At 44.5% G+C, this 15,348-nt stretch overlaps 1 protein-coding gene across 11 annotated transcripts in view; it reads right to left on the bottom strand.

Moving 5' to 3' along the window:
* The window catches only part of DAGLA (diacylglycerol lipase alpha), a 76,096-nt gene that overhangs the window by 30,087 nt on the left and 30,661 nt on the right, over nt 1-15,348 (bottom strand). For 7 of the 11 annotated variants that reach the window (XR_005934111.1, XM_041129114.1, XM_041129115.1 and 4 more), the window contains 7 exons: nt 13,519-13,657; nt 12,724-12,935; nt 10,219-10,320; nt 9,478-9,616; nt 6,136-6,223; nt 1,571-1,705; nt 810-887 (listed from right to left, as the gene is read on the bottom strand). Coding sequence is in view for 10 of the 11 variants with exons in the window: in XM_041129114.1 (XP_040985048.1) it covers nt 810-887; nt 1,571-1,705; nt 6,136-6,223; nt 9,478-9,616; nt 10,219-10,320; nt 12,724-12,935; nt 13,519-13,613 (849 nt within the window). In the remaining variant the exon portion in view is untranslated. Of the gene's footprint in view, nt 1-809; nt 888-1,570; nt 1,706-6,135; nt 6,224-9,477; nt 9,617-9,855; nt 10,032-10,218; nt 10,321-12,723; nt 12,936-13,518; nt 13,658-14,897; nt 14,978-15,348 lie in introns of those variants that run through there. The other 4 variants (XM_041129117.1, XM_041129116.1, XM_030038407.2 and 1 more) reach the window with 3 other exon arrangements.

Raw genomic sequence — 15,348 nt, 5'->3', positions numbered from 1 at the left:
CACAGGCTGTAAGATGCCCAGAGAGGACCATAAAGCCAGTCTGGGGCCACATGCCTCAGTGCCGTCTTCTATAACTTCTGCTGACATCTCTCCCCACACACACCTATTCAGAAGGAGAGACAAGCTAAGCACGAGCAGGATGTTAGCATTAAACGCAATGCAGTACAGCACAGCCACAAGCAGGTTAATCACAGAATCACTTGATCAGAGATGCTGGGATTTGGTCAGTCTTGCCTCTCTTGCAGCAATATCATCTCATCAAGGGGGGTGAATACAGTTTGCCCAATGAATGGCTGCAATAGCAGCATGCCAGGAGAAAAGCCAAGCTTAATTCACACAACAGACTGCAGCCATTTCCATCCTGAGAACTGCAATCAGCCCCAGGGAGGAAGGCTCCATCTCACTCCAGGCAGCTCCCTGTCGTTATCAAGATGGAGCCCTGCCTGCTGGGCTCCACGAGCTCTGATGGTGGTACTTCCATATGGAGCTCTGCACAACACTCCTGGATGCAGCCCTCAACTCCTACCTCTGGCTTTGGAGAAACCTCACATTGCCTTCCCCCATCTGAGCAGAAATACCACCACTTCCCACAAAGTGGAAGACAGAGACGGATAATGCTTTAAAAGTGATCTGAAGACAAAATGCCTCTAGAGAGCGAGTTTTGTTACTAAACTCTGTTGTACTAATCTTTAATTTCCTTGATTATTCCAGAGAGGGGCAGAAAGGAATAAGAGAAGCCACTGAGAGAAAGAAAACAGGCTACATGGGGAAGCATGGTGAGTTTGCAAGATCACAGTCCAGTGACTTACCGCATTTTTCAGATCCAGATACTTTGTGTTCCTGGTCACCGGCATCCCAGACAGAAAAGCTAAAATGTCATTGTTCGCCTGTAAGTCACAAATATACATAAAAATTCTTCGCTGTGACACGAAGACAAAAATCTATATCTGAGAAACAGAAAGCACTATGTAACCTGGGACAAGATACTTTCAAGTATCCCAACTGGTTCCAGCTCTGCTGTTCTTATTTCTGCCTGATCTGATCCCTGCTGTCTGAACCCCATCTTTGGGGGAAAAAAAAGAAACCAAAACAATTTTCTACTAGGTTGACAATCTGCAAATCTCAATGCCAGTAATGGCTTGGGAATTTTGGAATTTTTCCCTGAATTTCATCCTGCAGCTTTACCCAGATGCTGGAGTCTTCTCCACCTCACTATATACGAGGAGTAATCTTCCCATTCACTTTCATGTACCTACCACCTCCTTCAAGGTAGTTGCCCATTTGGGGTCAAGAGCTAAAACTGTATGCATCACCTCCCTAGAAAAGATGACAGGTTTCACAAGCTTGACTCGGTGTCAGTTGGGCCCTTTGGGAGTCTCAGAATAAGCTGCTAAAGAAGTTAGTATTTTTATTTTATAGCTCAGTGACTGGCAATAGCCCATCACACACCAGAAACAAGGTGGGCAGAGTCATGCAGTTCTCACACAAAGTCACAAGAGCAGCAGGTAAGTCAGAGGCCAAGTGAGATGCCCACTGCCTCCTTGCACAGCAACGGGCCCCCTCCACCCACCTCATCCAGCACAGCATTGCGCTTTGCCCGCTGCCGTTGGCGCAGAAGAACCAGGCCTGCAATGATGTCAGATGGGACGATGTCAAGGTCTCGGAAAAACTCAGCAAAAAGGTAGGCGATTTCAGAGTAGGCGTCCTGCAAAATCCAGGGAGAGAAGAGTTTAGGAGGAGGAGTTTGAGTGTGGGGAGCCTCAAAACAGGACACAGAATGAGAACCAATGCGGCAGCAATGGCCTCATTTCTGTAGTGCTCTCTCCAAAACATCCATGAGATTCCTTCAGGGAACACCATATCTGGTCTAATCATATTAATATCTCATTTATTTTACATAGTCACACTCAGAGGCCTCAGCTGAGACTGAATTTGTACTATGCTTGGTGCTTATGTGTGGGCAAGCAGACCACATCAACATTGAAACAGACCAGGCAGGCACAAAGTGAGAGAAAGGAAATGTTTTCATCTCTACATTGTAAATAAGACGGAGGAAGTAAAGTGATAACCAAGCAAATCCCAATCCAGTGTCATCTCAGAGTCATCCGTTCTCCTCAAAAGCAACTTCATTTGAACAAAGGCTATTCAGGAAAAAAAAGTACTGATTTTGTCCTATTTAACAGCCTCTTCAATTCTGTAACTCTGTCCTGGGATCTTTTGGCCCATAATTAACCCAGACCTCACCAACCCAGGCACATCACAGAGAAAGTGACAGCTTTTGATTCCTGCAACTGAACAGTCTCTGTAGCTGCTCATTGCTCACCATCACATTCTTTGCTATGTGATTTCAAAGAGTTAATTGCAACAAGCAGGTATTATATATGGCAGCTCTTAATACTGAAGGAGCTGACCAAGTTACCAGGCTTTTCCAGGTTTATCTTGGACTACACCCAAGGCAAAAGGGCCTGAAAAGGAAAACCTGGAAGAAGATCCAAGTCATTAAATGCAGAGTTCCCAGAAGAGAAGGTGACCAAACCCAAAAAAGACACCACAGGAGGAACAGAATTAGAACTGACCTGAGAGGGCCAAGCAAAAGCTCTGAAGCAGTGACAGAGGTATTTTGAGGAGAAATGTTATTTTCCCTTTTGCTCTGTACTACAAGAAAAACCCCACAAGATCTTAAATGAGAATTGTTTGGGAGGTTGGAGATGGGCTGGGACTGTGAGACAATGCTGATCTGGCCATCACTCAGACCAGCATGCTTAAAGACAAGGGTGACCAAGAGGCTGGATCAACAAAACATGGGACTGAGCAAGTGCTGTAGTATGCCAATGATCAGTATTTTGACTCATGCCATCAATAACCTTTCCTACCGAGGTGTGTCACAGCCTTATCCTGAACTTTTACCCCATGTTTTCATAGCATCCTTTACTCAGCACATAAAGCCATGTGACTGCAGTCTTGTCTGTAGAAAGCCTGAGCCATGCACTTGAAAGGCTGGTCTTCAGGAAAGGATCTCTCTATTTCTCTTCTTTGACCAGCAAGAAAGCAAATCCCTTCTCTCCCTAGCAGTCTTGCAGGAAATGACCTACATTCTTTTATCTCTGACAAACTCCTGGAGTGCAAGATTACTTTCTATCATTTTTTACTTGCCTGCAAAAGCAAGTTAAATCACCATTAAGAACGGGGCTTCAGGTGCCAACTGTGCAGGCTTCCATGCCAGCTGTGCCTTTGAAGAGCAAACAGCCTGGCATTAACCTTTCCAACATTACAACTGCAGTATCCTTGAAGTACTGACCCCATAAATCTTAGCACAGTTCCTATAAGCACAGAAGAAATGCAAACAGCCTCAAAGTAAAATATGACAAACACTCATTAACCCAAAGTGACAGCAACACCCCTTAATACTCTGACCAAAGTAAAAGGCTATAATGAAAGTTCAACATTTATGTTCTGTTCTGAAGAAAGAGGTTTTGCTGGAGCACCTGATATTACATTGTAGGATTAATTGTAGCGTTCTGCTACAAACCCTGCAGGCTCTGAGGTTGGCAGAGCTGGTGGACACTTAGCACTTCAGATTTCACTTCAGACCCCTAAGAACAGATTCTTGCCCCAATGCCATGTCCACTCTGCAGAACTATTTTCCAGCCCAGAGGACGATGATCCTCTGCTAGAACATTTTTTCCATGAAGACTCGGAGAGACAGCAATGGATTCATTTCTGATCCATTACATACGCATTCATTCCACACGCTGTCATGCCAGGACACACAAAGTCAGAGCTTGTTTCTGCAAAGAAAAGAGCCTGGAAATTGCTTAAGCTGAATGTAAAATGGAAATTCAATAGCACAAGGAATTTGGAGATTCTGGTATCTGCTTTTATGCTGAACTAAAAAAAAAAAAAAGTAGAAACAGACAGTCACTGCAGAATGAAAAGTTTGTTAAAAGAAGCTTGACATGAAATGAAATATTTTGCATTCCTGAATAAAATAGAGCTGTTCAGAAACCAGGCCATTCCAATGCCTGTCAGTGCTCTCGAGCCAGGCTGCAGCGCCCATGCTGCACCCTCCGGACAGGCGTCTCTCAATACCTGGGCAAGGCGACCTGGTTGTGCTGTCAGGGGGAAGGTGCCTCTGCTGTGGTAGCACAGGCAAGCAGAGGAGCAGAAAATAACCCCCAAGGAAATGCTGCTGTTTGAGCTGCCATGACACAAAGCTTGTTTTGTTTCAGTTTTCCAGATGGACTTTCCTAAGCAGCTGTAGCAGATGATCTGTGAAAGCTGGCAGTCCTGGGCTATGACTTCTCAGTGGGACAGCAGGTTGGGGCAGGGACATTCCCTGGGAACATGGTGGCATTTCATCCAGTATTGCAGGAGCATGCCACTGGGAGGATCAGCATGCCAGTACATGTTCTTGGGTTTCTGGAAAAGGGCTATGACTATTCCTGCAGCCATCCACGCTTTGGAAACTGCACCCTGCGGATAACTACACAGCACTTACCAACAAATCCTTTTAATCTAATTCATACTGGTTGCCATCTGTGATGAACAAATGTTCAGGTAGCCTTCACCTGACTCTCCATTATTCTTACACAGCTCTTCATCTTATTACACCTTTCCCTTTTGAGGTTAAAATCCCAGCCTCATTTCTCTTCCTATACAAGTTCATATCCCCTTCAACATGCTCCTTTTTCTGCTGCATCTTTTAGGAGACCAAACACCAGGCTATATTTAGGGAGGACATCACCGATGTGGTCAGCCCCTTGGTGTTTTCCCTGTCATTTTCTATGCCCTTCTACTGAAGCTAAAGGTTTTTCTGATTTTTTGGCCACTGCTGTGCACTGATGTCTTTGCTGAAGCGTCCTTGATAACTCCTAGCTCTTTTCCTGAGAGGTTGCAACTAATTCAGAGGCCAACATATGCAAGTAATTGAAATTGTTTCTTCAGACGTACATGCATCAGCTCGTCTTTCTTTATGACTTTCTTCTATCTTTGATAACAATACTTTGGTTCTGGCTTGGTCTTTCAAGGGTTCTCAAATACCCATAACTCTCAACAACTTAAATATTATGAGTCATCAGCAAAATTTTCCACCTTAGTACTCACCTCTCCAGCAGGTCCTCAGGAGTCCTGTTGAATACCACCTTAAGGGACAAACCTGCTCCCATTGCTTCTAATAAGTATAGACTGCTAACTTTTGGGGAAGCAATATCAAGCCCCTTACCCTTCCCTGCTGGATAGATAACGGCAAGGAAAAATCCCAACTGTAACATGCGAAAACTTCAAACCAATGATCTTCATGTGAATCTATGGATTAAGTAGTAGTTTTTTTACTGTTAGTAATCCAGAAGTATTCTTTTGCCGATTCTGACAGGTTTACATTTTCCGATTTTCAAAGAGGTATCTCTCTTGTCTTTAAGCATACGACACTGATGCAAACTATAGGAGAAACTGCCTAAGCAAGCTGGCTGATAAAGGGAAACTGAAGCTGACCAAAAAGTGCTGTCAAATGTTGAACCTAAACATAGTGAAAATATGTATTTCTTCCACTGATATCTTCACTTAAAATTATTATCCCAGTTCACTGCAACAGCAAGGTAAAGAACAACTCCAGGAGAAGAGTTTAACACTGACAACATTGCTTTTCAGTGCTACTAACTTTACCTTCAGAGACTGTCCTATAATATTCAAAACCAGAGGGTTAAGACTAGCCATTCTGACAAGACAACTACCCTACCCAGCAATGTGACATCTGCATCTAGAGGGGAAACATCAGCTTCTGTTTCTGCATGGAACACCCAGGTACGCTCCTGCAGAAAAGCAAGTGCTCATTTGGGCTACTTGGGCTGAAAGGAAGGAAAAGGAACCAGCATGCAGGAAAACTTCAAGTCTGGTCATTCTGAAGGTAGCTCAGTTTGATACTTCTTGGGAGGCATTTCCAGTCCTTGCATGCACTACTGTCAAGGCTCACTGGACTCCTTGTGCCTCCAGATCTCAAAGAACACTCACAGTGAAATGAGACACACATTGTCCAGGCTTGACAGCAGGAACCCCACACTGCTACGCTCTGCTGAGTCCCATGCATCGTCAGCCATACACAGAGAGCTTGCTCTCTGACAGGACATATTTGGTACGTACCGACTGAGAGTCTTTTGTCCGTGTGCAGCAAAGAAAAACTTTGAGTCTGCGTGTCCAGCTGCTGGCTTGCCCTTCTTCCAGGCGGTGCCTACAAATAAAGGGGAGAGTATGCGTATGAGGACAGGTAGGAGAACATGACTGCAAACAAACAGTAGGATCCAATACAAAGTCACACAGCCTACACTATCACTGATACAATGCATGCATAAACCATATTCTTGTATTTATCCTGGTCTAGCAGAGGCAAGGAGGCCACATATAAATTAAAAACTCGGCTTATTTTCTAGGACAGGGAGATCATTAATAATCTAGCTGTTCTAGCCAGGACCAAGCCTCTGTATTTATACACATGGTATCCTGTCTGAATGGGATGGCTATAATGAAGCTACTGTTATACTATAGCATCTGCTGGAAGCAGGATGTCCAAGAACATCTGGCGGTCTGGACAGAAGGAGGGTCTAATCACAATTTGGCAGCTGCATCATCTGTTAGGATGTACTACCACTCAGTAGGAAAACTCCACCTCCAGGTGAGGGGGTGGGAATGGTACAAAAGACCCTGAGCATTTAGTATGAGAGGAGCTGTGCAATTTTTTCCAATAAATAGCTTATTTGGAAAAACGTATTTATTAAATGTAATACAGTCACAGAACTTAAACAATCTGCACTCTTTATTCAAGTATGGTGCATAACTTTAATTAAAAAACCCCTAAAGGTTCTCTTTCAATATAGAAAAGGTTAAAAAAGGCTGAATACAGAAGGTCTAGCTCAACCCACATTTGGTTTATATGACATTTCAATTTCAGCTTCAAAATTAGCTAATTGGACAACCCTATTTAAAATGAACTATAGCTGAGTTCACTGTTGTGAGCTTGTCCTAGTTACTACATTTTGCAGGGTGACAGTCCCTTATTTTTGACTGGCATACTTGCAAACAACCCTTAGATCAAGCCAGGCTTAGTGGCATTGAAGTGGGTGACTGTGTGATTCTTTGCCAGAGTGCCATGCTACCGAAAGTCCACAGTAACTCTAATGCAGGGTCTTTTTTTAATGTGAACACAGACTAACTCACAGGTCAGACCAATCAAAAAAGACCATTTCTATTTTCTGGCAGATGATCACATCAGGAAAAGCCCAAGCACATAAAGTGGGCTGCACCTGGAAGATGATGCTGGTAAAGGAGTATTTGCCTGCAACAAAAGGAACAGATCCTGCAGGGCAATCCATCAACTCATGCCTGAGAACTTTGAAACAACTACCCATAACCTCCAAGGAAGACTCCAAAAGAGGAACAGGAATACAAGTGTCCTAAGACAGAGCTGGCAGTACTCACTTTGCTCCACCAAATGCCAAAGAACTCGGGCAGCAATGCAAAGAACTTCACAACTTCACTGCGGGGGCTGAACAAGCAAGTGTGCTCTGAGCTATTTTCACTCCAACTTTTCCCAAATTCTTTCTTCCTAACACTGAACTTCGACATGTTTAGTATGAGCTCTAAAGCAAGTTTCTTAGAAAAGCCTCAGCACAATTAGCTGAGCCTTTTGTTTTGTTGTTTTATTTTCTTAGCTCTGCAAGAACATAAAAGCCCACACACATCACGACGCCACTGGTAAAGGAAAACCACTATGTAACAAAGTCCAATAGCTACAGCAGAGTACCACAGTAAGGAAGCCAAAGTTACACATCTCCTAACGTGACAAATAAATCAGTTTTTTTCATGAGTTAAGACAGAGGAAACATAGCCCAGGTTAAGTGTAATACAAGGGTCAAATTACTGCTGTACATCAGAAGGCACGTAGCACTCTAGACCAAGGGATTTCATTAGGAATGGCTGGCCCTCAGCATCTTACAGGATCACAATCCAGAAGCAGGCAGAGAATTTCATAATATATTCTTTGGAAAGGATTGCTTTAAGCAAGCAGAGAATTTCAAGATATATTCTTTGAAAACAATTGCTTTAGTAGTGAACACATAGTAACATTTTATGTTTCCCTTTCACATTATAGCCCACAGCATTTTGCTTGTTAACATCTGTTAACACTCCCTTTCTAGAGTGGAAATCTGCAAACAGCAGGCACAAGCTCTCTGAAAATGTTACAGGCCTGAAGGGAAAAACCTGGCCATAGCCCAAGGGACAAATACCTTCACTCAGCTATCTGGGATCTCAAAACTCCACACAGGGGAGAGAATTTTGGGGTTTGTTTTGATTTACTTTTGAGTTCTCTGGCAAAAAACTTTGCCATCTGTGGCACTTGGTTTCCCTTTGGAAAAATAATGCACTGAGCCAAACAGCTTTGATGTAGTGTGGGGTAGTAGGCCCACAGTATCATCACAGCTTCTCATCCTGATCTCCCTGGGAATGTCCTGATCACAATACAGCAATCACACATGTTAGGCTAACAGGGCACTAACTCCAAATATTCAAGGCTAGTGTTAGTAACATATTGGAAAGGTTAGGAAGAATGTCTTGCATTCCACAATAAAAACAGGCTCCTTCAAACAAAACTTGCTTGCATGGTCCTTACAAAAGTCTGTTTTTTCCTCAAAAAGACAACCTGAAGGATTCCATTTCAAGACATTGGAACAGCATGTATTCAAAATACCCTCTTGAATATACATTCCCAATGAGAAATGCAAAATCTGCAAAGTATTTTTAAAAAGCCTCATTTTTTAGCATTCAAAGCCTAATGCCCTCAAGTCCTACAAAGCCACATTCCTTGCTGACAGTTACATATGTCAAGAGTGCATAAGAAAACAAAGCCTGTTTGTGTTGTCCCACTACTGGAAAAAAAACTTCTGAAAAATGCCTTGCTTAGTGAAAAACAAGCTTTCGTATCCCCATCTGGGTAGCTCAAAGATGTAATCAATTCTTAATTAAAAGATCTGACTGCCAACACAAAAGAAATTGCTTCTTGGCCAAGACCAAATACAAGAAACCTCAGGCCAAAAGGTCATATTTTGAAGACAAAAATAAAGGAAGAAAGGGGCTTTGGAAGTAGATGCTGCCTCTACCTAAGCAAAATCTAAGCACTGCCTCGCTGTTACCAGGCAAAACACTGCTACAGGATGGACAAAAAAGCTGTTGTGGTCAGCACTGGCTCAAGGGGCTTGTAAGAATTCACAAATCCAGTGACTAACGCACAATCCAGCCAGATACCGCGTTGCTTCGCCTCCTTTGGATACAGATGCCCACACACAGCACCTGACAGTCTGAGCTGCATTCTTCCAAAATCACCCTCACCAAAGGGAAGCAACGCCTGAAGCTGAATGCTCCCTGAAGCACAGCAAGGAGAATGTCAAGAACCAAAAAAAGCAGGGCACCCTTCCAGAAACGCTGCTTTACCGCAGGTTGTATGTCCTCAGGTTGCGCTGTCTCCGCTTTGTGGCACGCAGCTTAACAAAGGTCCGGCCTGTTGGGTCGAAGACGCACAGGACAGTGATGCAGACGCTCAGGATGACAACCCAGTTGCACACCACCATTCCTGCAAAGAAAGAAGAAAAGTCAGGTGCTCTGCCCATAAGTCTTGGCAGCATTGCTTCCTGCTTTTCGCCACACACATCAGACCCACCTCCCCATAGCTGCAGGGCAGGGAAAATTAGCCCAAATACTCTTGCAGCCAGCTGCCGCAAAAGGAAATCCTCTGGAAAGGCTTCTAAACCACAGCTAGATTTTCCAGCTGTTTTAGAAGATTGCACATGCAGAAGGCCATTAAATACTCACTGAGTATCTAGGGGGACTGCAACATTAGCATCACCCCCACCAGGAGACTGGCTGAGACTGAAAAGGAGTTCCAGGAAAACAGTAAAGCCATTTTGAGCTGAAGAAGGGGAACCAGGTCTTACAGACTCCCCAGCCAGACCCTTCCATGGGAACATGAATTCTTGCCTCAGTGCAGACTGCACAAACAAATGAATAGAACAACTGTTCCGAGCAGTAATGTCTCAGGAAAACAAGCACCACATTTACAGCTACAATCCACTTCCAACAGTCAATCCCCGCATGCATGAATGAATGAGCTCTCCAAGGCAAGAGGATGTCTGCAAATACACAGGAATGAACACAAACCACATTCCAAATACATACCCAAAGTGACACTCTTTGCTGTGATATCATTGCAGGAAGCGTAGTACTGCGTTAGCCAAACGATGCCCACAATAGCATACACAAACTCAATCACCAAGATAGCTGAAACAAAAGGAACACAATGAATAGTAGCAGCATCTCCCTAAGGATTAATAACTGCCTCTCCCCATCTTCTGGAGAGTAAGCCCAAAGACATGTTCTTTAACAGGACAGTTGCACAGAATAAATGACTGCAGGACTAGGCCCCAATGCTTTGGAAGGTGATATTCAAGAAAATGAACAAAAATGTAATGTGTGCTTAACACTAACTACTCCTAAATGACACAAGGACCACGTGTGCACAACAGAGCTGTCAGTGCCCTTGGCTGTATCAGAGGTGTGAATCAGCCCTACCTTCTGCCCAGGACAGTGGAAAGACTCCCTTAGGTAACAAGGATCACCATGTAACAGTCCCTAGGTCTTAACCACCTCAGACAGCTGGTCTGATTCAAAGATACAAAATAAATAGTAGTGTGTATCCAGGATTAATTCTGCTTACTACACTTAGCAACTGTTCCCAGCACCTCTGCCCTTTGCAGTCCTTCCAGTAATAGTTCCCAGGACACAGCCCTTAAGGAATCATTTATGGGCTCCTCAGTTTTGCATGTTACCCTGGTAATGAAGAAACTGGAGATTAACAATGGTTCCCTGGAACAAAAAAGTTGGGAAACACTGCTCCAAAGTGCCCATCCTCACACTTCCTCTACACATTACAACCCCAAAGCACAGGTGGACAATCAGCTATGGAGAGGGTAAATAGTTTGCTTAGTAATGCCTAGCAAGCCTTTGGTGGAGCTGAGGCTAAATTCACATTCCAGTCTAGCCAACTAAGCATCCACCCTCCTTATCTACATGTTGGCACAGTATCTTTCTACAAGTGGCTTACTACAGACTCTCACTAGCCTGGAAAGACCAGTTCAAAGAGACACATAGCAAAGTTTTCAACAGCAGTGGGCAAGGAAGCAGGGCTGGACCTGGTTTCTGATCAGCCCCACCTACGTTCTTAAACTGAGCTAAGCTTTGCCTACCTTGGTTTGTCTCTTCTGAGATTACCTGCTGCAGGACAAGAGTAGCAGTAGCACAGATGAGACTTTCATAGTGGTTCATATTGGAACTCTTTCCCTAGATTCAGATGCACTAAACAGCACATGCTTAAAATGGGACAGTCACATGGACCTTCCCCACACAATGGTCACACTCCTATTTCTATCATCAGAACTGATGAAGCCATTAAAAGTAAAAAGCCCCATGAAACCAGCATATACAAGACCCAAGATACAGTGTAAATGCAGATCCTGAACACATGTATAGTTTAAGGCAGACAAGGAAGAAAAGTAGATGATTCTTGGGTAGGAAAATGGCTCTTTGGATTCTCTTTACCTCCCTAGCCCCATTTAGTCCGGTTTTAACACAGTGTTACTCAAACTGTCAGGCTCTACATGCCTCCCTAGGGAGACTGAAGTGTGTCTGGGAAACTAGAGAGAAAGATTTGTTTGCTATTCACATTAATGATTTGCACTTAGCACTCAAAGGGAGAAATGTCTCCCAGACAGAGCTTTCAAGCAAGGTTACCCGTATGTTAGTGAATTCTGCATGAAAACAATCCAGCAAAAAAAAGAGATGCAAAAACATGAGAAGCTTTGTTTGAAATGGGCTTGACTCTGCATCTCCAAAAGATTTTTCTCTTAAAATCTTCACTCAGCACAGAAAAATCCAATCAAGTTTCTGTTCCTGGAAGGCAACAGAACAGAGGGAAGACAAACTAAAAGGGAAGCCCTGAACGAGAGAGATCAAGGAACAATCTCTTTTCTGATGTAGTTCTTGGTGGGTGAGACAGGACATGTTTTTGGGAAGACAAATATGCACTCTAAGAGACAAGATGCAACCAGTGAGCAGGTGGTAAACCTATTTATCTCCTGGTGCCTGGAGGTGGAGTATCAAAGTGCAGGTTGCTGGATGGACAGATGCATCACATGTGAGTCAAGAGGTCAAGTATATGCCTCAAGGTAGGTGGGTGTAGACATAAGTGTCTATATGACAGGCAAGGACATGCACATGCCTTGGGGTCAGAACCACCATGATTTACACAGACATATGCCTGTATCATAGGAAAACGTGTGGAAAAAAGGTGGGGGAGAGGTGTAGATGCATCTTAAAGGCAGATCTGTGTTGTGAGACAGAAGGGGAGCATATTTTGTTAGAGGAAAAGGATGTACCTGCATCACAATGAGGATGACAAGTTAAAGGTTTGCTAGAAAGATATTTGGGGCATTGCATGAGAGTCTTACAGCAATGACAGGGTGCAGTATATGTGATGTATTCAGATGCATATCACATACAAGTGGCCATCTGGATGTCTTTCAGAAGCTGTGTGTTTGTCAGGGTGTGGGGAGAGAAGTCTTCTGCGATAGCAGATGGCAGTGTGGAGGCTGAGTCATTAGGAGGCCTCAGGCCGCTGCCTCTTACCCAGTCTGACATAGAGCACATACTGCATCGAGTCCCGGGGCTCTGTGTACAGGATACTGCCTCGCATGCTGAGCCAGATGATTGCCACCTCTGCGATCATACAACTGAGCAGGATGCCCAGGTAGCCTCTGCCGTGGTCCACCAGGTTAAGCGAGCAGGTCTCGTTGGGGTTGTACACCAGCCCAAAGAGCACCACAGAGAGGATCACAAACCTGCCAGTCACAAACCAGCTTGTTACCAGCAGTAAGCCAAAGAAAGCTGCATGTAATATCCCACACCTGCTCTCCTGATAAAGCTACTGAGGAATCTCAGTGTCCCACAGCTACCTAAAATTAATATTAATTTGGTCCAGAAATCTCCTCCCCACAAGCCATCCAGAGGCCCTGCTGCCCCAGTCAGAACAATTTGATGATCTGTGTCAAGTCACTTGACATTGATGATCTGATGATCTGTGTCAAGTCACTCTTACCCCATGGGATCTGCCACTCCAATTGTTTTTCCTGAGCCCCTGTACAGAAACACAGCCCCAAACTCCAGTGGACAACCTTGGGTTGCACTGGAGGATGCAGGGAGCTCTCATCAGGCTCCCTCTTTGGAGCTGGAGCTAGAACTTAGAATAGAACTTATCCAAAGAACCGGAAGCTGGAAATATGCTGGTGTCTGTCACAAATGCCCCAAACAAGCCTTCCAGCTGCATGTATAATAAGCATAGGAAGAATTACAGCTGCAAGAAACAGGAGTAGCAAAAAGATTTCATGGGAGGATTCAAATCATCACTCTGCCTTTCTCACTTACCAGGTGGTATGCAGGAGGAAGAGGAAGACGGCTGGCAAAACCAGGTCATCGCTGCCTACAGACCAGCGACGGCGGAACACAACAATCCCTGGCATGGCTAGCAGGTCTGAGGAAGTTCAGCAGGCACGACACTCACCTCCTGGAAAAAAACAGAATCAAAGATGCTGCTGACCCTCTTCAACCCCCTCAGGAGAGCCCCACAACCCCACACCAGTGGAAAGACTGCACCTGAGAGCTATCTTATTTTACACCAAAGATGGCAGAGCTTCTTCCTTCCAGCACCAGGGGGCATGGCATGCTTGAGAAGGAGAGTACAGGAGGGGAATGTACAGTTTAAAGAGTGGGAAGTATTAGGTGAAGCCGGTGCATAACTCACTGAACATAATCACCACTCACCCAGCTCCACTTTACAAGATTACCTGGAATCCTGTTAGGGCTGCATGTTGGTAAGCAGTCACTGTGGGGTGTTTTGGACAGGTTATACTGGCCTCAACTCCAAAGATGACTCTATTACCATGTTCTTCCACAGGCACACCTGCTGCCACCCTTTTCTCTTGCTGTCCAACAGTTCCCTCCCTACTTGGCTCGGCAAGCCAAAATATCCATTAGCAGTTAGTGGCAGCATCTGGGGAAGCTATTGACTGGCTCCCAACAGCAAACACTTACAGCTGAAGGGAGGCAAGCTCCTAGGAGATCTCTCACTTGACCATCAGTTGCACAGAAGCACCCTGCCAGCTCCACATCTCCTTTGTGTTCACATTAGCCCTGACAGGCACCAACAATTAAAAGGTCGAAGATTGAGGAGCTGGCTGTTCCTCCCAACATTTTGTTTGTACTCCTATTTTTAAAGCTTCACAAACCCTTTAAAAAAAGAAACAGCAGTGGTATAAGTCACGAGACTCCACAGGGCTATCCAGACACCTCCTCCCAACACAGCTCTCCCACACCATTTCAGTTATGCTGTACATACTCCAGCCTGCTCCAGTCCAAGTCCACCACATCTGAACAGCTCAGGCCTTTCCTGCAGCACACCCTATCTCCCTTCTGCATTTCTTGTACAACACACTTCAACCATGACCCACAACCACAACTTCTGTTTGGTTTTGTCAACCTTTGGTTTCTGAGATCATGTCTATCTTGTCTGCCCACAGCCAGCAGTGATCTCCTGACTGCAGCAGTCAGTCCTGTCCCTCTCTTCCATGCCCTAAACACTGTCAAACTTCTTACCTGTACCCTCCTGCGCTACCACAGACCAGGGGACACCACACATTGGCCTGTGCCTCTCTGCTGCAAGCCACCACCTCAAGAGTGCCAAGTTCTCGCAACTGATGCATCTCAGTTCCAAATGACAGCACTTCTCCTATTCTAACCCCACTAACCTCCCAATCTTCACATTCATGCACTGCTGCCAGAGCACTCCATCTATGATCTGCAGTGACCACACTGCTCCAAAGCCGCATCTCTGAAGTAGTAACTGCTCTTTGTACTGATCTGGCAATTTGCTGTTAGGCTCACAGAGGCAAAAATCAAAGTGTCTCCATTTGTTACTTACGATGTAATCAGGATTTCCAACAGCATTTCAGAGAGAATATCATCCATATGATGTGGATGCCATACCTCATGCACCAGGCAAAAAAAAATAAAAAATCACATGTATATAATGTCTAGTGCTCTGGTTAAAAAAAAAGGGGAGTAGTGACATGATCACATTTAAACTAATTTGAACCTTCAAAGTAACACAAGTGGTGGTTTTGTGACAGACCACAGACTGTATCACAGCACCAACTGCTGCAGTAACAGAAGCTGCCTTGTCCTACTAAAACCTATTCA

This window comes from Aquila chrysaetos, chromosome 16 (assembly GCF_900496995.4).
Source record: "Aquila chrysaetos chrysaetos chromosome 16, bAquChr1.4, whole genome shotgun sequence".
Lineage (NCBI taxonomy): Eukaryota > Metazoa > Chordata > Aves > Accipitriformes > Accipitridae > Aquila > Aquila chrysaetos.
The sequence above is the reverse complement of the archived record's forward strand: the minus strand, read 5'-3'. Positions and strand labels throughout refer to the sequence as shown.